This window comes from Zootoca vivipara, chromosome Z2 (assembly GCF_965207765.1).
Source record: "Zootoca vivipara chromosome Z2, rZooViv2.hap1.1, whole genome shotgun sequence".
In the NCBI taxonomy this organism is placed as follows: Eukaryota; Metazoa; Chordata; class Lepidosauria; order Squamata; family Lacertidae; genus Zootoca; species Zootoca vivipara.
Genome location: NC_142585.1, coordinates 2,639,496 through 2,662,047, shown reverse-complemented (window position 1 = coordinate 2,662,047; position 22,552 = coordinate 2,639,496). Strand labels below are relative to the sequence as shown.

At 47.1% G+C, this 22,552-nt stretch overlaps 1 protein-coding gene across 1 annotated transcript in view; it reads right to left on the bottom strand.

Moving 5' to 3' along the window:
• Positions 1–22,509, bottom strand: part of SLC6A14 (solute carrier family 6 member 14) — a 35,126-nt gene extending 12,617 nt beyond the window's left edge. Inside the window, exons 1-8 of the mRNA XM_035102535.3 lie at positions 22,357–22,509; positions 18,846–19,005; positions 18,057–18,188; positions 15,622–15,786; positions 11,869–12,004; positions 9,849–9,981; positions 4,942–5,082; positions 2,197–2,425 (exon numbers count right to left, since the gene is read on the bottom strand). Coding sequence (XP_034958426.2) covers positions 2,197–2,425; positions 4,942–5,082; positions 9,849–9,981; positions 11,869–12,004; positions 15,622–15,786; positions 18,057–18,188; positions 18,846–19,005; positions 22,357–22,404 — 1,144 coding nt within the window. The 5' untranslated portion in view covers positions 22,405–22,509. The remainder of the gene's footprint in view (positions 1–2,196; positions 2,426–4,941; positions 5,083–9,848; positions 9,982–11,868; positions 12,005–15,621; positions 15,787–18,056; positions 18,189–18,845; positions 19,006–22,356) is intronic.
• Between the last annotated feature and the right edge of the window lie 43 nt (positions 22,510–22,552).

Here is a 22,552-nt window from a genome sequence, read left to right as displayed (position 1 = left end):
ACAAATAAATAAATACCTAATGGAATGCATTTTTGTATGTCATTTCCACGAATGCTTTCATTTTTTAGGCATGCTTTTCTCTGAAATAAGCATTTTTGTAAACATTGGCTGGTAGGAGAGCTGCATTGCCAAATTTGGAGAAGTGCAAATTTTGATGGCTGGCTGGCTATGCTCTGCTTCTCATATACTTCTCGAAAGTGCAAATTTGATAGATCCAACTTTACATGCAAACTGCATAGAATTTCTCCCCCACCCCTACTCACAAGTAGGGGATGCTTGCCACATCCCACTGCTGCTCTATAACACTAAAGAGTGCCTCATTTGAATGTCTGTTTTCTCTTCCCACATTCCATGTCAAGACTGCAGGCAGATACATACAGGGTCATGGCTTCAACACCAGCCAGCCTTTCCTCCACCTAAACCTTACTGCTTACTATCTAGCCTAGCGTGATAAAAAGCCATGGAGAACCCCAAAGGTGGCACACTATCATTGTGTTATTTTATTTATCACTAGCTGGCCCTGCCACACATTGCTGTGGCTTTTTGTGTTAAATGGACTTTTTATGTTAAATGGACCTTCAGAGTCTCCCTTCAGAGTCCCCTCATCTTCATTTTGCACACAATCATTCCCCCCCCAATACATGTGTTCTGTAATATTTTGCCCTGTTCCAACCCTGACTCCCCTACCCACGCGTGTTCTGTAAAATCCCCCCACCCCGCCCCGACACATTTATCCTACCCAAAGGCACGGCCCTGTAAAAGGCCCATATTCAGTTGGTTGTGGCCTACGGCCTAGTCAGTTCCCCCAGCTGGGCAATGCTGCGGCCTAGTCAGTTGGCTAGGCAATGCTGGGCCTTGTTGCTGCAAAAGGCCTGTTTTCAGTTGGTTGCCGTGGAATTTTGTGATGTCACCGATTGTCTGCAGCCAATGGAAACGCCGCTTCCCTGTTCTATTTCCCAGCATGCACTTTTGTCTGAGTGGGGAGGTTTTGAACACGGGGTTTGGGTTTTTTTTACGTTGCACAGGTGTGACACCTGTCTTTGAAAACGGTATGGGCTTGCTCTCGTGGTCACATTTGACTGTGTAAAAATTTGAACGCAATCGGTCAAGCGGTTTCATTGACCTTTGGAGAAGAACACACATGCCCAGTTTTCTTAAAATTAGGCCCCATTCATCCTTTCCCCAAATAAACTAGGGCAGCAAACCACTAACTTAATAATTCCAGTACAAACATAGACTGGGAAAGATCTTCATTTAAAAGAGGAAGGTGTTCAGCTGACACTGAAAAAAAATCAGAGGGAGTGTCTAACATTTAATTGGAGGGAGTTACATAGGATAGGTACCACAACACAAAAGACCTGATTTCTTTATTATGTGGAAGAAATCTCCTGATAAGGAGGCCTTCACCTGCAAAGCACAGTAATGGATTGGGGTGAGATAATCTTTCAGGTGCCCTGGTCCCAAGCCATATAGGGCTTTCTACACTTAAGCCAGCACCTATAACTTGGCTGTTAACTGGTAATTAATAGGCAGCCAGTAGCAATTAGGCCAGCACTTCGGTTGAGTAAAGTTATTGCTGTAATTTGGATTAAAAAAGAAGATTCTGAACTACAGGAGGACAGCTATCTTGAGCCTCCCACCCTTCCTTCATGCTCTGCTCTGAGCAAACATGCAGAGAATCCCATAATCCATATTTCTCAAGATTACTTCTAGTCCTCCTTGTCAAGGAGCCACTGCAGGACAAATGCATTTGGTGCATCTTCACCCAGGCATGAACTATGAACACATAATACATTTAAAGCACAGAGAATCTTGAGAACTGTAGTTTACCCCTTAAAAAGGTAATGGGATCCTTGACCGTTAGGTCCAGTCGCAGACGACTCTGGAGTTGTGGTGCTCATCTCGCTTTACTAGCCGAGGTAGCTGGCGTACAGCTTCCGGGTCATGTGGCCAGCATGACTAAGCCGCTTCTGGTGAACCAGAGCAGCGCACGGAAACGCTGTTCACCTTCCTGCTGCAGCGGTACCTATTTATCTACTTGCACTTCGTTTACCCCTTACAGAGCTACAATTCCCTGCACCCTTAACAAACTGCAGATTCCAGGATTTGGGGGGCAGGGGGAAGTGCCGCATGCTTTAAATGTCCCTTAACAGTACCTAGTCATAGATGGATCTAAACAGTATTTCTCCAGCCTACCTGAATCGACGACTTCTGAGACTTTCTTGCCTGCCTCGTGTGCCATGTGTCCCAAGATGGAGAAAATCGCAAAACCAGCAAAGACGCTTGTGAGGCAGTTTATCACACAGACAAAAATGGCGTCTGAATAGCAGTTGTTGTTGAATTTGTTGTATGAGGAGAGGGCGACCAACCCTCCCCATGCAACGGACAGAGAGAAGAAAATCTGTGTGGCAGCATCTTTCCAGACCTTGAGAAAGACAGATGGAGGTGGACAATATATATTATTGCATCGCAATCCCTGCCATTTTAGAGGGGTGTGTATGTCGCAAAGGCTGTTCTACACAGTGTATAGGCTGGGGTAGCCAACATAAGAACATAAGAGCTTGCTGGATCAGGCCAAAGGGGGCCTATCTAGTCCAACATCCTCTTCTGATAGTGGGTGACCAGACGCCCCCATGAGAAGCCAGCAAGCAGGATTCAGTCTTCTCCCCTCCTGTGGTTTCCAGCAATTGGTATTCAGAAGCATTGCTGCCTCTGGCTGTGGAGGTAGAACATAGCCAACATGCCTAGTAGCCATTAGCCAAGCTGGCAGGGGCTGATGGGACTTGGAGCCCAACCACATTGGGAAGGCACTGTCTTGACTACTCAGTATATAGGCTTCCACCCCACTACCTTCAAATTGTGTGCTCCCCAAGCTGTGGAGCAAATATGGTTCCGAAGATTGTGTTTATCTTTACAGAACATTGCAAAATCATCAGTCTCTCTCTCTCTCTCTCTCTCTCTCTCTCTCTCTCTCTCTCTCTCTCTCTCTCTCTCTCTCTCTTTCTCTCTCTCCCTCTTTCTCTCCCTCTCCCTCTCCCTCACACACACACCAACTATCACATAGGTGTCATAAGAAAGGCTGTGGCTCTTTTGCTTGTGGTTACTGACACTATAGTTCACCTCGTGTTGAGTTTTATGGTGGAAGCCTGAGCAACAAGCCAGCCTGAGACTCTGCACCACTGTGGTTTATTTTATTGCTATGGCCAGTGGCTGATGCAAATAAAGATTCTTCTGATTCTGAAAACATTGGCAGCATTAAGATAAATTCAACAGTGTAAATAAGTTTTGATGCATGTAATAATGGAATCCCCTACATGGATCACTGCCTTGTTGTGGCAAAGGGGCTTGAATAACTCCAAGAAGCTATGAGCTATGCCGTGCAGAGCCACCCAAGACGGACAGGTCATAGCTGAGAGTTTAGACTAAATGTGATCCACCTGGAGAAGGAACTGGCAAACCACTCCAGTATTTTGCCAAGAAAACTCCATGGACATAAAAAAGGAGAAGCTTTGAGAAGAAACTGAGAGTTTCCAAGGCATGCTCTGGTTCATGGGGTCACAGAGAGTCGAACACAACTAAGACGACTAAACAACAAATAAACAGTATTGGAATACTGAATGGTTTAGTTTATGTAAGATATGCAGGGATTTATTATATGCAAAATGAACCATGGAAAGAGAAGAAAGAAAATCATTTATATTTTAAGGATGTTTAAATAAGTATTCTAAATTGTAAAACAGAAAATTAAATAAAAATTATATGGAGTTACATCATTAAAGTGGCTACATCATCACAGTTGTGGTCTCTTGTTGTCTTCGCAGGACTGGCCTGTGTTGAAATAAAGCTAAGCTGGAGATTTGGAGACATCCCTGAGACACAAGGGGAAATTTTAGGTGTGTGGCCTGATTCTGCTCATATTTACTTTTTAAAATATAACATCCCTGCTCTCTTTATCCAGCAATGTTAGACAACAGGCAGTTTTTGCATGATGCCTGCCATGTTCAGACTGCAAAATGCTGCATTTTTAATGCCACACTGGAACTCATACATTTTGTGTGTGTGTGTGTGTGTGTGTGTGTGTGTGTTGGGCAGAGGGGAAAGAGGAATAACAGGATAACAGGGACTTGATCCCTCTTAGGAACATAATAGGAAGCTCCTTTATACCATGTCAGACCATTGGTCCATCTAGCTCAGATATGGAGATGCTAACAGGTCATGACTCCCCAAGGTTTCAAGGAAAGGACCCCCCAGCCCTGAAAAGTCTGTTGGGGATTGAACCTGGGACCTTCTAAATACAAAACAGTTGTTCTACCATGCACCAATGACCTTCCTCTTAAAAGGTAAGACTTTTCATGGTTGAAGATAAAGAGCTGATTTAAAGGTACATAAGAAGCTGCTTGACCTAGGAACTAATCTAAACAGGTGAGTTATAACGTTAAAAATTTGTTATAAAAATGTGACACCAAAGGACACTGTAGAGCAGAGATCTGTCACCAATGGGAAATTGCCCTGAGAGCAATATTTTTATAGCAGTTTTATACTGTTCTGCTGATCAGTGTAGAATCAGACCCCTGGGCCTATCTAGCTCAGTATTGTCACTCTACACTCAGGGCTGGCTCTAGGTATAGTCCCGGTGGCGCGGGGCGCAAGGGCACGGGGCTGGCAGGCGGGGCGCTGCGTGGCAAAGCCGCGCGGAAGCCATGCTGCGCACTGCGAGGGTGGGGGCGCCGGAGCGATCTCTGCGCCTCACGCCAGGGCGCCCGACCTGCTCGAGACTGCCCTGTCTACCCTGACTGGCAGCAGCATTCCAGGTTTTCAGGGAGGGGACATTCCCAGGCAGTGCTCTAACACTGACTCTTTTGTGGCTCTTCTGTACTGTTATCTGATATCTGGCAGAAGCTGTGCTCAGCCCAATTCTACCACCTGCCAGGGGACACTCACCTCTGCCTCTGTGAGCTTGGTGAAATTAGACTGTTTCCCAATGTAGAACTCAATGCCTTCTAGAGCACCATCTAGAGTAGCACCTCGGACCAACAATATCACGAGGACAACGTAGGGGAAGATGGCTGTGAAGTAAACAATCTGTGATGACGAGAAAAGAAATGAAAGAATGATCAAGATTTTGGATTTGGGTGGTAGAATTTGCTGCAGAGGCAATGGCAGAGCGCTCTGTGTCATCCATTTAAGCGGCAACATGGTTCTGGCTGTTAGGGCTCCCGGGGGTGTGCGCCAGAGCTAGGCGCCCCCCCCAAAACCCCATGGGCAAGTAGGGGGTCTGAGGGTCCAGCAGAGCATTGGAGAACTCACCACGACCTCAATCTCCCCATCACCATTTTTGCGAGGGGAGAAGGGGAAGAGGCTTGAGTCTGCTCACAGCTTTACTGTACCCTGCAGCCGAAGCCACACGCTGTCACCGTAAGCAGCGGATTTTCCAATCTGAGGTAAAGACCAAATAAAGATTTAAAGAAGAAATTGGACTTAAATTAATTGATTTGACAAAACGGAAGCAAAAAAGAAGTCAGCAATTTTGAAATACAAGAGATTTCCCTTCTTTTGGATACATACTGGATACAATTATGTCTGGTTGCTCTTCCGATAGGCAAGCTCTGTGGTTCAGACCACAGCGCCACCCGCGTCCCTAGGCTCTCCTTAAAGGTAAAGGTAAAGGGACCCCTGACCATTAGGTCCAGTCGTGACCGACTCTGGGGTTGCGCGCTCATCTCGCATTATTGGCCGAGGGAGCCGGCGTATAGCTTCCAGGTCATGTGGCCAGCATGACAAAGCCGCTTCTGGCAAACCAGAGCAGCACACGGAAACGCCGTTTACCTTCCCGCTGTAGCGGTTCCTATTTATCTACTTGCATTTTGACGTGCTTTCGAACTGCTAGGTTGGCAGGAGCTGGGACCAAGCAACGGGAGCTCACCCCGTCACAGGGATTCGAACCGCCGACCTTCTGATCAGCAAGCCCTAGGGCTCAGTGGTTTAACCACAGCGCCACCTGGGTCCCAGGCTCTCCTTAGGTGGAGATAAATTTAAGCAGAGCCTGGATGGCCTCTTGTTAGAGATACTCAGTTGCCTCTCCTACAGATTCGGAGGTTTGGCCTAGATGTCCTTCCATGCCCCTTACAACTCTACGATCCTATGGTTTTTGTGTGGTTGCTGCAAGGATGAAATGTGAGAGAGGAAGAACCATATATGCCTCTATGAGCTCCTTGCAGGAAAGGCAAGCTATAAATTTAAGAAATAAATAAATAGTGGCAGATGCAACAGGGAAGAACAAACCCACACACTGTGCAGAACTCCTTGGAGAGAGGACAGGGAAAAATTCAGATAATTTTTTAAAAAGGCTCATTTGGATCCAATTAAGATCTCCCAATTTTTTCCCGCTTCAAAAACTTCAACCATGACCCCATAACTTAATATAGTTTCTAAAAGTCTTTTTAAAGCCCACAGTGACCAAGAAATGCAAGGAGGTATAGCTACGTTTCCAACTGAGAGTATTTCCACTTATTAGCAAAAAACAAAAACAAAAAATACTGCAGAGTATCAGCAAATTGTAATGCACAGAATTCTCTTTGCTTCCAGAAGACAGTCTTCCCTTGCCTATCCAATCCATTTCTTAAGAGAAGGCAGGTTAATGCTGCGATAAGCAAAACAGTCCACACAGAGTTAGAAGTTGGAAAAATGCAACTTCCACAACCAGAGACACAAACCTGTGTGTCAAAAGACCCAGGAAACATGTTTATAATGTGCACATTTATCCCATCCCACAAACAGATACTTATTTACACATGCAGGCATCATTCTGGTTAGCTGCATTCTGATGAGCAATGCAACAGCTTTTACCAACTTTGTCTGATCCACCAGCTACAACCATATCTGGATCTGGATAACTAAGCCACTGTAGTGCTTGCATGAGTAACAGCAGGCATAGGCAACCTTGGCTCTCCAGATGTTTTGGAACTACAACTCCCATGATCCTTGACCACTGGCCCTGTTAGCTAGGGGTCATGGGAGTTGTAGTTCCAAAACATCTGGAGAGCCAAGGTTACCTATGCCTGGGTAACAGCAAGACTAGAATACTGCAGTACATTCTATTCTGGGGCTGCCCTTGGGCACGGTCTGGAAACTGTAGCTAGTACAAAAGGATATTTGCTGATCATAAAAGGTTTGTGCCAAAGCACTTCTAGGATGCCGTTCTTGCTACTGCAGGAAGCAATGGAGGAGGTGCAGCAGGCAAAGGTGCAAGGGGCGAGGGAGTGGGCGGGTGGGTGGGTGGACAAGTGGGGGGCCAGCATGGTGGCAGGGGGAGTGCGAACAGGCAAAAGGCAGCAGGGTGGGAGGGATGGGGGGCATGGTGCATACTGGCACCATTTCCCCAAGAAATAAAGCACTGTGCATAACATATAAGGTACAGGGACCCCTGACCATTAGGTCCAGTCGTGACCGACTCTGGGGTTGCAGCGCTCATCTCGCATTATTGGCCGAGGGAGCCGGCGTACAGCTTCCAGGTCATGTGGCCAGCATGGCAAAGCCACTTCTGACAAACCAGAGCAGCACACGGAAATGCCATTTACCTTCCCGCCGGAGCAGTACCTATTTATCTACTTGCACTTTGAGGTGCTTTCAAACTGCTAGGTTGGCAGGAGCTGGGACCAAGCAATGGGAGCTCACCCCGTCGCAGGGATTCAAACCGCCGACCTTCTGATGAGCAAGCCCTAGTCTCTGTGGTTTAACTCACAGCACCACCTGGGTCCTGTGCATAACATATATACATACAGCTGTTAAATAATATGTGCAATGATTGCCTATATAAAATATTTCTTGAAAATAATTATAATTGTAAAAGCTGCTCCTATCTACAGGCAAAGCAGCTGATCTGCATTTGTGATGGCCCCTCCCTCAATCCTGCCGGTACTGCAAAACCTCCTTCTGGGGAACAGCCTCCCTCTCCTCTACTGCAATTGTGAGCAGTCAGGTTCTCTGGAATGTATGAGTGTGTGAGTGACTGTGTGCGTGAGTGAGGACACTCCCATAGGTGATATCCCACAGGAGCCTCAGCTCTTGTCCTTGGGATCACCTCCAGATGAGCAACATAGATAAGAGCAACCCACTGCTTCCTGCCAAACTTGTCCTTCTATGCTGGCCCGGCAGAATTGGTTAGGAGGACCCAAATGCCGTGCCAAACTAGACTCATCTGCCACGTTGTTAACTGCTAATTTTAATGGAATCACCTTGCCGATGCTTCCCAGTGACTGGAGAAGGTAAGGGAGTCGGCCCCTGAGTTTAGCAGTGCTTAGGATAATCATTGCACTCTCAGGATGTCATCACTGAGCCAGTCAGGCTGGTTCTGCTCTCACAAACAGAAGCCCTCTCATTGCTTCACCATGGCCACTTGCCAGAAACCCTGTGCAGATGGAAAACCTTCTCTCTCTTTCTCTAGCCACCCTCAATTTAAAACACCATGATACTGCCTTAAACAGTCATGGTTTCCCCTAAAGAATTCTGGGAGTTGTAGTCTGTTAAGGGTGCTGAGAACTGTTGGAAGACCCCCTTATTCCCCTCACAGAGCTACAGTTCCCAGAGTTCCCTGTGAAGAGGGATTGACTGTTAAAGCACTCTGAAAATTGCCACTCTGCACCCTTAAACTACAGCTCCCAGGATTCTTTGAGGGAAGAAGCCAGGGAGGTTTAAAGTGCTTTAAATGCGAACTCTCTTCCAACTCAAGGGCGTTCTGAGCTGCGCAACCTCTTCTCAAGGGAGATTTTTATTCTGCTGATAGGCATGAAACAAGCCTAAACATCCCACATTGGAACAAGGGGACAATTATGTCATTGCTGCTGACTGGAAAGAACTGCAGGCTCTTATAAGCTCATGTATCTGCGAACACAAGTCTAGGATGTGGCTGCTGGTACTCTTGCTTTGGTGCCCAAAGGTGCTTGAACTATCCAAAGTTATTCTGGATTTTCTAGAGTGGGCTTGACCACTGCTACATAGGAAGCTGCTGTAAACCAAGTCAGACAACTGGTCTGTCTAACTCAGTAAAGTCTACACCTAGATAGCTCAGTTGGTTAGAGCATGATGCTGATGATGCCAAGATTGCAGGTCCGATCCCCGTATGGGACAGCATTGCAGGGGTTTCGACTAGATGGCCCTTAGGGTCCCTTCCAACCCTACAATTCACCAATTTTATGGTTCTTTGATGGTCACAGCTCTCGAGGGTTTCAGGAAGGGGTCCCTCCCAGCCCTACCTGCAGATGACATTGGGGATTGAACCTGGAACCTTCTGCGTGCAAGGCAGACCCTCTACCATGGACCTATGACCCTCCCCTTGAAAACAGTGCCTCACTCTAAATAAAGGGCTGGACTTACCGGTAGGAAAACTGTTTTGTCCATCAACTTCAGTACAGTCTGCACTTGACAAGCAGTTGCTCTCCAGGGTTTGAGACAGGGAGTTCATCTGAGCTACAGTGTTTTCCTTTCAATATGCAGTGGTACCTCGACTTACGAAGGAGATCCATTCTGCGGCGCTCTTCATAAGTCGAAACCTTCGGATGCCGAAGCGTCCATTCTGTGCATGCGCGAAGTGCAATTTTGCACTTTGCGTTTTGCGCATGCACAGAATGCGCGCTCGGCAAAAATACTTCCCGGTTTGCCAGCTTCGTAAGTCGAAACCTTCGGAAGTCGAGGCATTCGGAAGTCGAGGTACCACTGTGTTTGCATCCCATCACAGCACAGGCTTGATCAAAGAGAGGAAGAGCAGATCTGGTGGACTCATTATGTCCTTTCCTCACGCAAAGGAGGCTGGCGCTGCAGCAGGTAGCCCAACGTGTCTGGGTTAAGCCTACCTTTCCCGAAGACTTGATTCCTTTAAACAAGGCCACTGCCACAATCAGCCAGGAAAGGAGAAGGCAGAGGGCGAGGTACCACACAACCTCCCCGGTCTCGTCTAACCCACTTGAACGCTGAAGGACCTTGTTGCTGGCGGGAGACAAGGGAAGCATCAGCAAAGACATCACTTAGAACGGAGTGCTGTAGCCAGCTGTGCAAAATGAGGTGTTCTAAAGGAGGCATATGTGTAGCCTCCAAAAGGGACTCCTACATCCTGCAGACCACAGTTTGGCTTAGGAACTTTTATTTCACCCAGGGATGGCTCTCAGTGCTGGTGAAGGATGGGGAGAATGGCCTAAGAATATGTTACAGGCCACACAAAGGGGTTTAGAAGCTGGTTTTGATTCAGCAAGATTTCCCCTAACCACAAATACTAACTTAATCTTGACTTGGTCATACACCACGTCTGCATGTCTGAACCAGATCTAGGTTGCCAGGGTTTCATCCTGGCCCTGGGCACTGACTTTTTTGCCTCTGGGTTTTGAGCTTGGAGAACTGATCTTGTGAAGTCCCACCACCAGCTTCCAACGTTTCCCAAGCAATCAATGTCACGTTTCTCAAAGCAAAGCAGGATCCATGTCTCTCTTCTGGAGGTTGTAACGTGTTGTTTCACTAACAACATAGCTTTTATTACTCATATTACTCATCGGGCAAATGTGCCGCAACCCATGATGATTAGTGCACAAAAGAAGCAGGGCAGGTGACACACCTGCAAATTAGTTATGTTCAAGTGCCATTGCTACTCTCCAATGCCTGCCCCTTTCAGGTTGTATACACCTGAGCAAAGGGGTCCCCTAGGAAGATGCTTAATGATCAATGAGTTTTGGATGGGAGAAAAAACTGCCTAACATTTCAGCATCTGCCTTCCTGTGTTGTTAAACTGCTTCAGGACAGGTAGTGAGTGGGGTTTTTTTTTGGGGGGGGGGGTTTCAAAAAGATTGATGATAGAGGTGGATGGACAGAGGTCAGCCTGGATGTGGAAGAACCCTGTTGCTCATGTTTCAGTGTAGCCTTGGGCAAGTTTCTCAGTTCCCCATCTGTAAAATGGGGGTCAGCAGAGTCCTACCTCACAATGCCATTGTTTTAAAAGTCATAGGAAGTTGCCTATGGCTGTATGCAAACCAGACCTTTAAAGCACATTCTTCCCCACAAAGAAACCTGGGAACGGTAGCTTACCCCTCACAGAAATAAGGTTCCCAGCACCCATAACAAACTACAGAACCCAGGATTCTTTTGGGGGTGGTGTGCTCTGAATGTGCTTTAACAATCTGGTGTGTACTAGAGTTTGACTAAGTGACACCACTGGCCTATTCAGCTCAATGCTTTCTGTATCTTCTTTCTTTCCAGTATACCTAAAGGAGCGTTTCCACCCCCAACGTTCTGCCCGGACACTGAGGTCCAGCTCCGAGGGCCTTCTGGCAGTTACCTTGTTGTGAGAAGCCAGGTTACAGGGAACCAGGCAGAGGGCCTTCTCGGTAGTGGCACCCACCCTGTGGAATGCCCTCCCATCAGATGTCAGATAGAGAAAAACAACTACCAGACATCTGAAGGCAGCCCTGTTTAGGGAAGCTTTTAATATTTAATAGATTATTTTAATATTCTGTTGGAAGCTGCCCAGAGTGGCTGGGGAAACCCAGCCAGATGCGCGTGGTATAAATAATATATTTATTTATTTATTTATTTATTTATTTATTTATTATTATTTTCTCCACTTGCCATTGACCACCAACCCTGGCCATTGACCATGTTGTCTGTGGTTGGTGAGAGTCGTGGTCTAAAACATCCAGAAGGTATGAGGTTGAGCAAATGCTGGTCTACACTGACTAGGAATTTTTCCTACCTGGGGATGCCATGGATCAAACCTGAATTCCTTCTATGTGTAGCTGTTGAGCCACAGCCCCTCCACCCACTGAGGGCAATCCCAATAACACCTGCAGACCACATTTCAACTAGAAGAGCAACAGGCCCAGGACTCACTTCCAGTATTGTTCGCTGGGAGCCTGGGTGTTCGCAAACACCTCGATGCCATTTTTGCAGGTGTGGTTGTTTCTCTCAAACCAAGAGTAATTCGTGATGATAGTCTCCCCGTCTAATGTAATGTTGCAGCCTGACACTGAAAGACAAAAAAGTGTTGCTCAGCAGTTCTGGAGAAGGAAGGGGGTACAACAAGTATGTGAAGCAACAGCAGCAAAAACATTTTTAACCCCCAGTGTGATTTTGACATCTGACCATTTCTTATGAGCAGAATGCCCATTGCAATGACACAAAGGGTGTGTGTCGGTATGGAGCAAGCAAGGATGGGGACCTTGATGGTCCCCAATATATTGATGTTGTCGTGGTGGTTGTCATTGTCACATTTATTAATCACTTCCCAAACCACCGTTGGAGTGAATTATACATATAACAAAAACAGTTAGAAACAGAAAAACAGCAAATACCTTTAGAGCAAAACTAAAACTGTAACCAGTGAACACTTAGGGTAAAGAGCCATTTTATCAAACTGGGAAAGCCTGTCGGAGCAAAACCGTCTCCTATGGTTTCTGCAAGGTGCAGATCATGGGCGCCTGTTGTATGCTATTCCACAGACAGAGGCAACACACTAAAAGCTTTGCTCCAGGTTACTGCAAAGCAGGCTGAGATCTTTGGAACTTGCATGAGAAACTCTTCTGCAGAGCACAATGAATGTATAAGAGATAAAGCAGGTCTTCCGGGTAATTTGGTCCTGAGCTGTGTAGGAACCTATACTCTGTTCAGGGGCGTTGCTAGCCACTTTGGTACCCGGGGCGTCAAAGCAGAGGCACCCCCCCTGGGGGGGCCAAGGCATTGCTCTCGCCTCCGTCCAAGGAGAGTGCGCACCGCAGCAGGAAGGGAGAGCGTGCATTGGCTGAGTGAGCCTTGCAGCGCCTAGCGAGGTTTTCGCTGGGCGGCTGCCGGGACCGGCTTGCTCCCTCGGCCGATGCATGCTCTCCCTTTCTGCTGTGGTGCGCGCTCTCCCTGGACGGAGTAGAGGGGCGGGCCAGCGAGGGGCATAACAAGCATCGCCTTGCTGGCCTGCCCCTCAACTCCACCCAGGGAGAGCGCACATCGGCCAATGGAGCAAGCCGGTACTGGCAGCCGCCTGACGAAAACCTCACTAGGCGCTGCAGGGGCTTGCTCAGCCAATGTGCACTTTCTCTGCTGCAGCGTGCTCTCTCCCTGGACGGAGGCGAGGGGCGGGCCAGCGAGGGGCATCATGCCACCCACAAGCGTGACGCCACCTCGTGTTCATTTTGGGGCAGAGCATGTGTTTTGGGGGCGGGGTTGGCAGCCGTGATGGGGCCCCTAGATTGCGCCGCTCGGGGCAGCCCGCCCCCACTGCCCCCATCTTCCTACGCCCCTGACTCTGCTGTATTATGGATCCCCATCATCCCAGACCACTGGCCATGCTGGCTGCTAATACTGAGAGCTGAAGGCCAGCAACAACTGGAAGAACCAGGCCAGGGAAGATTGGCCTACAGAAAAGGATGGGGGACCAATTAACACCCCAATTGCATATGGAAAACTGATTGGTTCAAAAGGAGTACAACAAGGCTGTATATTGTCTCCCTGCTTATTTAACTTATATGCAGAATTCATCATGCGAAAGGCTGGACTAGATGAATCCCAAGCAGGAATTAAGATTGCCGGAAGAAATATCAACAACCTCAGATATGCAGATGATACAACCTTGATGGCAGAAAGTGAGGAGGAATTAAAGAACCTTTTAATGAGGGTGAAAGAGGAGAGCGCAAAATATGGTCTGAAGCTCAACATAAAAAAACCAAGATCATGGCCACTGGCCCCGTCTCCTCCTGGCAAATAGAAGGGGAAGAAATGGAGGCAGTGAGAGATTTTACTTTCTTGGGTTCCATAATCACTGCAGATGGTGACAGCAGTCAGGAAATTAAAAGACGCCTGCTTCTTGGGAGAAAAGCAATGACAAACCTAGACAGCATCTTAAAAAGCAGAGACATCACCTTGCCGACAAAGGTCTGTATAGTTAAAGCTATGGTTTTCCCAGTAGTGATGTATGGAAGTGAGAGCTGGACCATAAAGAAGGCTGATTGCCGAAGAATTGATGCTTTTGAATTATGGTGCTGGAGGAGACTCTTGAGAGTCCCATGGACTGCAAGAAGATCAAACCTCTCCATTCTGCAGGAAATCAGCCCTGAGTGCTCACTGGAAGGATAGATTGTGAAGCTGAGGCTCCAATACTTTGGCCACCTCATGAGAAGAGAAGACTCCCTGGAAAAGACCCTGATGCTGGGAAAGATGGAGAGCACAAGGAGGAGGGGACAACAGAGGATGAGATGGTTGGACAGTATTTTCGAAGCTACGAACATGAGTTTGACCAAACTGCGGGAGGCAGTGCAAGTCAGGAGTGCCTGGCGTGCTATGGTCCATGGGGTCACGAAGAGTCAGACATGACTAAACGACTAAACAACAAACACCCCAACTGCATGGGTTCTTTTTATGCGGTGCTTTGCCAGTTTGCATCAGCACCTGCACACATAGGTTAAAACACTGTAGAAAACAGGACATCTCAATGTGACTGCACATCCAGGTGTATTAAGAGTTCTGGTGTGGTGTTTTACCACTATGCATGGATGCCTATACCTATCATTAAATGTAAAGGTAAAGGGACCCCTGACCATTAGGTCCAATCGTGACTGACTCTGGGGTTGCGCGCTCATCTCGCATTATTGGCCGAGGGAGCCGGCGTATAGCTTCCAGGTCATGTGGCCAGCATGAGAACACCCTGAAAAATGAACTGAACATAGGAAGCCTCCCTTAGGCTGAGTCAGACCATAGGCCCATCTAACTCAGTATTGTCTACACTGACTATCCAGGGCTTTGTACAGGAAGTCTTTCCTAGCCCAGCTTGGAGATCCTGGGCTATTCTACCATTGTACTACAGAGCTTCCCTGCACTGCAATCATATGTATGACCACATCAAAATTGCTCTTTTGTAGTGTTTTATCAGTCCACATTCCATACCGGTAACATGGAGGTTCAAATGAACAGAAGTTGTTGAGCGTGGAGGCAAACTCTGTATTTCCCCAGAGAAGTAGATGCCGGGGGTGGGGGTGTAGTTAGAGTAGTAACAGTCAGGCGGGGGGGGGGGCACTGGTACTTAGCTGACCTCCCGTCTCCAGTTTTGCTGCAGCTTACCCAAAAGAAGGAGGAGTGGTGAGGTCAGCATGGTACAAATGCATTGGTAGGAGTGCCAGATTGGTTCTGCCAGTGTGTTTGCACTATGCTAGCCTCACCCCTCTCCGTAATGACACACTGGGCAGGAAATCAGGTAAGAGCCACTTGCCCCACCCTGCCAACCACTACAGACTTAGAGGACACCATTAGCAGTAGGGTCACAGCTTGCTTTCTGCCCCTGGTGACTTGGCCACAGATAACCAAACTCGCTTCTAACTGCATAGTGCCACCTATGCATGGCCAAACGCTTCATTTGCAGAGTCCATCCCGGTTTCTTGGTCACACACTGATGAGTGATAGAATGTTGCAACATTGCTCTTATATACTGAGGCACCATTTGGGAGAGGGAAAGAAAAATGATGCACTAATCTAGACTCCAAATAAGCCATCATTCAGTAACAGCAAGAGACCACGGCATCAGTTTACTATAAATAAGTTGCAACACGATCAGGGATTATTGAATGAGCTTGAAAGAACAGTGTGCTGCTATGGAAGTCTTACCTAGCCTTGTTTTGCTGCAGTTCGCATTGGCCCACTCAGGATTGCAATCTGCCCAAGGGAGGACGCTTTGGAAGGAGGCAAACAAGTAGTAGAGGCTGTAGCCAATGATGACATTGTAATAGATGGTCACAAACGTTGAAATGATCACCATTGTGACTCCGACTCCTAAAGCAATAGAGAGGAGACATCGTGATAAGTGCAGGGGGAGCATTTCTAATGGCCATGATGTTCGTTCCCCCAGAATTATTTAACAGACTCACTGGATTGGAGAATAAGGATTTGGGGGGGGGGGCATCCCTATCTCATCCCTCCAGTACCTGCCCAAACTGTCCCTCTCCAAACTTTCTAGTTGAAAATCGCATTCCATATGGGCCAAAGCACTTTCTAGAGCAGAGATGGGCAACACTGAGTGTGAGGGAAGCATCCCCTCCTAGGGGCCACATACTAGATGCAAAAGTGGACAGAACAACAAATGTTATTTTTACCTCTTCTACACCTATGCAAGAGGCATGATAAGAGTTTAAGGGCGCATTTCCAACCAGGCAAAAGCAGTCAAGGAGTATACACATCAGATGTGTTGTTGAGTTTATGAATGGTCCACAGGGATCATGCCTCCCTACCTCTTAACATTTTTCATCCAATGGGTGGTGAATATCACATTTTTCATCTCTTGGGGTGGTGAATATCCCGTATGCTATTATTGTAGCACAGTTATGACCACCAAGCATGCAATTTTGCTTTCTCTGCTGCTTTCCCAATAAGCCACAAGTAAGAAAAGAAAGATGCAAAAGATGGAGTGGATGGAAACTGATTAACTCAAGTTCTAGATCAAATTCTTTTTGAGGGAAATATTGTGGGATGTAATCCATGAGAGGCAGTCAAGTACAACATTCCTTGAAAAGCTAGAGAAGACATGCGATGGAATGTTTGGTCCAGCCAGTTGAAACTTCCCATTCCTCCTGGCTGGAGCACCCTTCCTTTTGCATGTGATAGAAGGTGGGTGTGATGTAACCTGTCCAGGTATCAAAAGGACGAGTCACGCAGCACACCCTCTTTTTCAGTTCCTTCTTCATTTGACTAGCTTCTAGCTTGGACTACTTTGCTAGCTCTTGGCTAGCAGAAACTGGGATTATTCCCCCATATGGGGTAGATCCACATGTACATATTTGTAACTAAGTCTGCCTTCAGAGATCCAACTGTGAACTGATGTAAGTAAACTTATTTTACTGACTTTGAATAAGATTGTGGCATCTTTATTCTTTTAAGAGGCATTCAAGGGAACTTACCAGGAACGTACAATTCAATTTGAGACAGAATGAATTGTATAATAGTAAGAAGCTCACATGAGCTTGCAACCAGCTATCTGCTGTGCATGTAAAAGGGAATGTAGACTCTGCTAAATAAAGAAACTTGCTAACTCAAGTTAAAAAGGTAAAGGGACCCGTAACAGTTAAGTCCAGTCGTGAATGACTCTGGGGTTGCGGCACTCATCTCGCTTTACAGGCCGAGCGCAAGTTAGGAAGGATATTAATAAACAATATATCCTCTCCTGCCACCCTGAACTTTCTTACGAATATTACATTGCATTTCCTTCTTCCTAAGGTTCCTGGGTTTTCTACACCCAGAGTTGGCAGCAGAAACACAAGAACAAATACCAGCTCATAAAGGGAGGAGTCTTAAAAAGTAAAGAAAAAACAGAAAAGCACAGTAGCTGTGCATTTTTAACATACAATGTCTATTGGTCTCCCTTCACTGTTGGAGGCTGCGTGCCTCTGAATACCAGTTGCTGAGAATCACAACTGGGGAGAACGCTGTTGCACCCACATACTGCTCCCCATTAGGGCATCTGGCTGGCCACTGTGAGAACAAGATGTTTGTTGGGTTAGATGGACATCTGGTCTGCTGTGCTGCTGTGCTGATATACAAACCCTTGAACAACTTGGGTCTAGGGCACCTTAAGGACTGCCTGTGGCCCAATCACTCATATCACCCGGAGGAGTGCTGTTCGTTGCCCTCATGTTGCAGTGGCCCAAATGGCTTCATTCGTAAGTCAGGCATTGAGTGTCACCAGCCCCATTCTGTGAGGTGCTCTTCCAGCAGTGATCCAGCAAGCACCCTCACTTCTCAGGCATCTCTTGGAGGTGTAATCATGCTGGCAGGCCTATGCAGTTGCTTCAAACTCACACAAATTGTCTGTTCTGTGCTGCTTTAAAAAATGTTTGTATATTGCTCAGCACCACCCTGATATATTATGAGAGGGTGGTAGATAAAAATACATTCATAAATAAAATAATGTGCACAAACCACCCTCGATTTTGCATTAGAGAGCTACAAACAGAAACTTTCCCAGGAAGTGCTGTGTATGTGTGAGTGAGTGTGTGGATGTTTCATGGCAGCCCAGTGAAAACCAATGTGGAAAAGGTAACAATGCCAACCTTGTAAAAGGGGTAGAATCCTCCAAACAGAAATGGGTCCCAAGCTGGCAAACTGCCCAAGCGAGCATTCCAGGAAGAACAAAGGCAGCCCAGCCAAAGCCAGCATGATGGTATAAGGTATCAAGAAGGCCCCTGCCAAGAAGACAACAAAAGGAAAGAATGTGAGCCTTTGACCAGCCAACCTTCCAAGACATGTGCGTGTGCATATACAAAGGCAACAAAATGTTACGCACCACAAACACACTGGGGAACAGCAGATTAGCAGCCTGCTGGTGGTGTGAGCGCAGAGAATCATAATTGCTCCACCCCCACCCTGGAGAAAAGCACCCTTAAACAGACATTTGGCATTTGGATGAATTCTGATGTCAAAGTATTACCCCAACTTCTGTATAAATCTAAACCAGGCTTCTAGAAGTCTGGTATTTGGGGCTCCCACTCCCAACAGCCTTGCTGACTGGGACTGGTAGGCATTGCTCGAAGCATTGCACCTTTGTATGCCAACCACACTTGGCACAATGTAAGTTATTTCTAGCCTGCAGCATTCATGCTGTTTGTGTCCCAAGGGCTGGAAGAGGAGTGGGATGAAATGCCTTTCATGGAAATTTCCTCGGCTGGTCGCCTAAAGGCACTTTCAATGCACTCTACCATAGGTGAGCAGGTAAGCAGCTATTTGACAGCCTGCATTATAAGACAGGCAGCTTCAACAAACGCTCCACTAAGGTGCTTCTCCACTTTCTCCTTCTAGGGTGGCCTTGCCACTGACACAGGAAGCACAAACAGAAAACCTACCTCCTCCATCCCTATAGGTGAGGTATGGAAAGCGCCAGACATTCCCCAATCCAACGGCATAGCCGACCATAGAGAGGAGGTAGTCTGATTTGCGCGACCAGTTTCCTCGTTCACTCTCCTCATCTTTCTCTGTGATTTTCTCAGTAGACAAAGTGAAATCCTTAAAGAAGGAAGAGAGAAAATCATTCATGCATTTATATCAAAACCTTTGCATCATGTCACCATGAGATCCATCCATTTCCATAAGTCTACTCTGAGTAAAACTAAGTTGGATGCAGCCCAATAATTAATATTTATTAATTAATATTAATTAGTTTACATTAATTTACATACACGACTCAAGGCCCAAGTAGACCCGTTTTGTTGTATAACAACAGCTATAATGCTCACCAGCCATGGCGACAATGTTCTGCCTCCATTACAAGAGGCACAATGTTTCTGAACACCACTTTCTAGGAATCTCAGGGGAGAAAGTGCTCTTGCAGACCCTCCAAGTGCCCCTATTTTCCAGGGATGGTCCCAGATTTACAGAAGCCACCCCAATTTCTGATTTGATCCCAGAGTGTCCTACTTTTCCTTAAGATGTCCAAGACCTCCAAAGGCAACCCTGTATAGGAAAGTTTTTTAATGTTTAATGTTTGATTATCTTTTTAAATATGTTGGAAGCTGCCGTGAGTGGCTGGGGCAACCCAGTCAGATGGGTGGGGTATAAATAGCAAAACTATTATTATTATTATTATTATTATTAGATAGGACACGGCTATTTTCATTGGAGGGCTTGTTCTTGTGCTCATATCCTTCTGGGGGGGCTACCCTTGGGGGCATCTGGTTGGCCACTATGAGAACAAGATGCTGGGCTAGATGGGCCATTGTCCTCGTCCAGCAGGCCCTTCTTATGTGCCTATGTTCTTGGCAGTTTACAAAATAAAAAAGCCAAATTACACCAACATTAAACTATAAACACCCATGATTGAAATACACAATAAAAGAAAGCCACTTAAAACAATACAGCAATTAAAAGCAGGAGACTCAGGAAAGGCACCTGAGCCAAGGACAAGGTTAATAACGCACCCCTTGGTGAAGCTCTCAAAGTTTACCAATCAAAGACCAGAGGTGGAAGAGATGAGCCTGAATGCTGGGGGCTGCTGGGGGCAGCAAGGGGGGCGGGGGTTGCTCTTGCACTCATGTGCTGCTTTTGCTTCCCAGAGGGGAAAGGAGATGCTGGGCAGGTGGCGCTTAGACCATAGCTGTCAACCCTCCCTTTTTTTGTGGGAAACTCCCTTATTCCAAGCCACAGCTGTCAACTCCCCCCCCCTTTTTTGCTGGAAATTCCTTTATTCCAGCGCCGTTTCCCGCCGCTGTCCTGGATTGTTAGATATACTGTCCCCGGGACAGGTGAGGCTGCTGATCCCTTATTTTCAAATCCAAAAGTTGACAGCTATGCCTTAGACCTGATCTAGCAGCCAGGTCCTTCCTGTATTTCTTCACCATCAGGGAAGAATCAACAGCAGCAATAGTGAAGCAGAAAAGCATTTCACATAATTCAATTTCCTGTGGATATCCAGGTCAGAGCATGTCCTGGGCTGCAACTGAAATTACTGCTGTTGCTTTAAAAGCAGCTGAGAAAAAGGCAGAGAATCTTAAGTTTTACATGCAGAGCACATGGATTCCTCCAAGGCAGGAGTGCCAGCTTGGCCCCGTGACTGGGGGGCCCTAGGGCTGTGGTGGGTACCATGCAGCTTGTCTGGCCCTGTCGCTGAAATTTGTGGGTGCCCAGCCCATTCATGGGGAATTTTGTAGAGGATGCTCAGGCACCCAGGGCCCCAGGCACCTATGCTCCAAGGCATCTTGGGAGCTGCAGTTTGCCCACAACAGAGCGACAATCCTCAGCAGCAACCTTAACTACAGTTCCCAGAATCCTTTTGGGGGGAGGGGGGAGGGAGTTGTGTGTTTCAAGTATGCTTTAATTATATGGCAAAGTGAAAATGAATGAATAAATAAATTTGTATGCCACCTTTAGATCTCAGGGCATAAAAATACAAATGCTTTCCTCACACGCATCTGCCACTTTAGTTCTGAAACTTTTTTTTTAAAAAAGCACACACCCAGGATCTGTTCTCATGGGCATGGCTGGGGGGGCAGGGGGGTAGTTGTCCCCCAGATCAAGTAAAACAGTATAAATATTTAACTAACTGAGCAGACACGTTGATTCTGACCCCCCCCCAACTACCTAGCTATGCCCATGTCAACCCTTTTAACTCTTGATCATTTCTGCTCCTGCCCCATCAGAGGTTCCCAAGGGAGGGGCAACAAAGGTGAGCTCTTCTGTTCAACCTTATCGAAATCTTTGGGCTGCCAGAACCTGCTGTCAGTAATGCAATCCTTTGCCCCCCCTTTTGCTTCTGCCTCCGGTTCCCCTACACCTGGTCTCACCCTGGGGTAAAATTGTTATTCATTCCTTCGTTCGTCTGTACCAATATTGATATACTTAGCAATAAGATTGTAATGAGAGCATCGAACTGCAGCACTTGTTCCCTTGTTCTGGATCTTGGTAAGACCCAGTTAATCACTAAAACAAGGGGTGAAACCAGGCTTTATTTCACCTGGGCTAAGGCACTAACACCATCCATTTATGCCAAGGACTTACCAAGCAGGAGTTTTAAATTATTGTAGCAAAAAGCAGAGCAACTGATGGAGGCAGAAGCCCAAACCCTTTGCTATAAGAATTGAGCATTTTTGATCTGCAAGCTATTGTTCATCATATATCTGTGTCTATATATCCGAAAGTATCTATATATCTAAAAGCAAATCAGGAGCAGATAAAAAAGCTACCATAGTTAAACTAACCAGGGGTGCCAACTTGAATAAAATATTGGGGGGGAGCCCCGCCCTGCATAATCGATCACATTACACGGGGCACACACACCATTTGATTGGCAATGCTCATCAACTGGGGGGGGGCAGCCCTCTCAAATATTTTATGGGGGGGGCGGAATCAAAGGTACCTTGGCCCCCAGGAGTTGGCTCCAATGAAACTAACCATCACTAACACGCTCTAAATGTAGAATCCTTAATACTACAGGAAGTGGACCCCTCCTTGCAACTTGAATGAGGGACCCATTGAACAGAGGAGTTGAGTCCTTTGCACCCCACAGATGCATGGCAATGGGGCACACAAAACTTTCCTCTTGCGCTCTGAAAAAGGCTACAGGCAAAGAAGAGGAGGAGAATAGGAAGAAGTTACCTGCCGCAGGGAGCTTACAATCTAAACCTACGGCATATGATGGAGGAGCCCCCAGGAGCTTCCAAGGCGAAGGCACCCACCCACCCCGGCTTGCTGCCTCCTGTTATTTAGTGGGAGGCGGACTTTTCAGTCGAGACACCGCAGTTTGTTTGTTACTGGGGCATCCTGGTTATTCCCGGCAGCCTCCTCCCGTCCCTCCTTGCGCGGCCAGCCGGACGCCGGTGACACCTGTTCGACTACAGCTTGCCCATCACTGTACGGACTCACCTCCTTGTTACCGCACCGCAGGAAAGACGGCAAGCTGAGCCACCCCATTGCTGTCTGTGCTCTAAGCCCGGTGTCTTTCGCAGACTGCTACCTCCTGCCCTCCTGTCCAGGTAGCTTTTATGGGGCGAGGCGGCCGGGCCCGCCCTAGCTGATCTCCTCCTCCACCTCTCCGGGAGGGACCTTACAGGTGGAACCG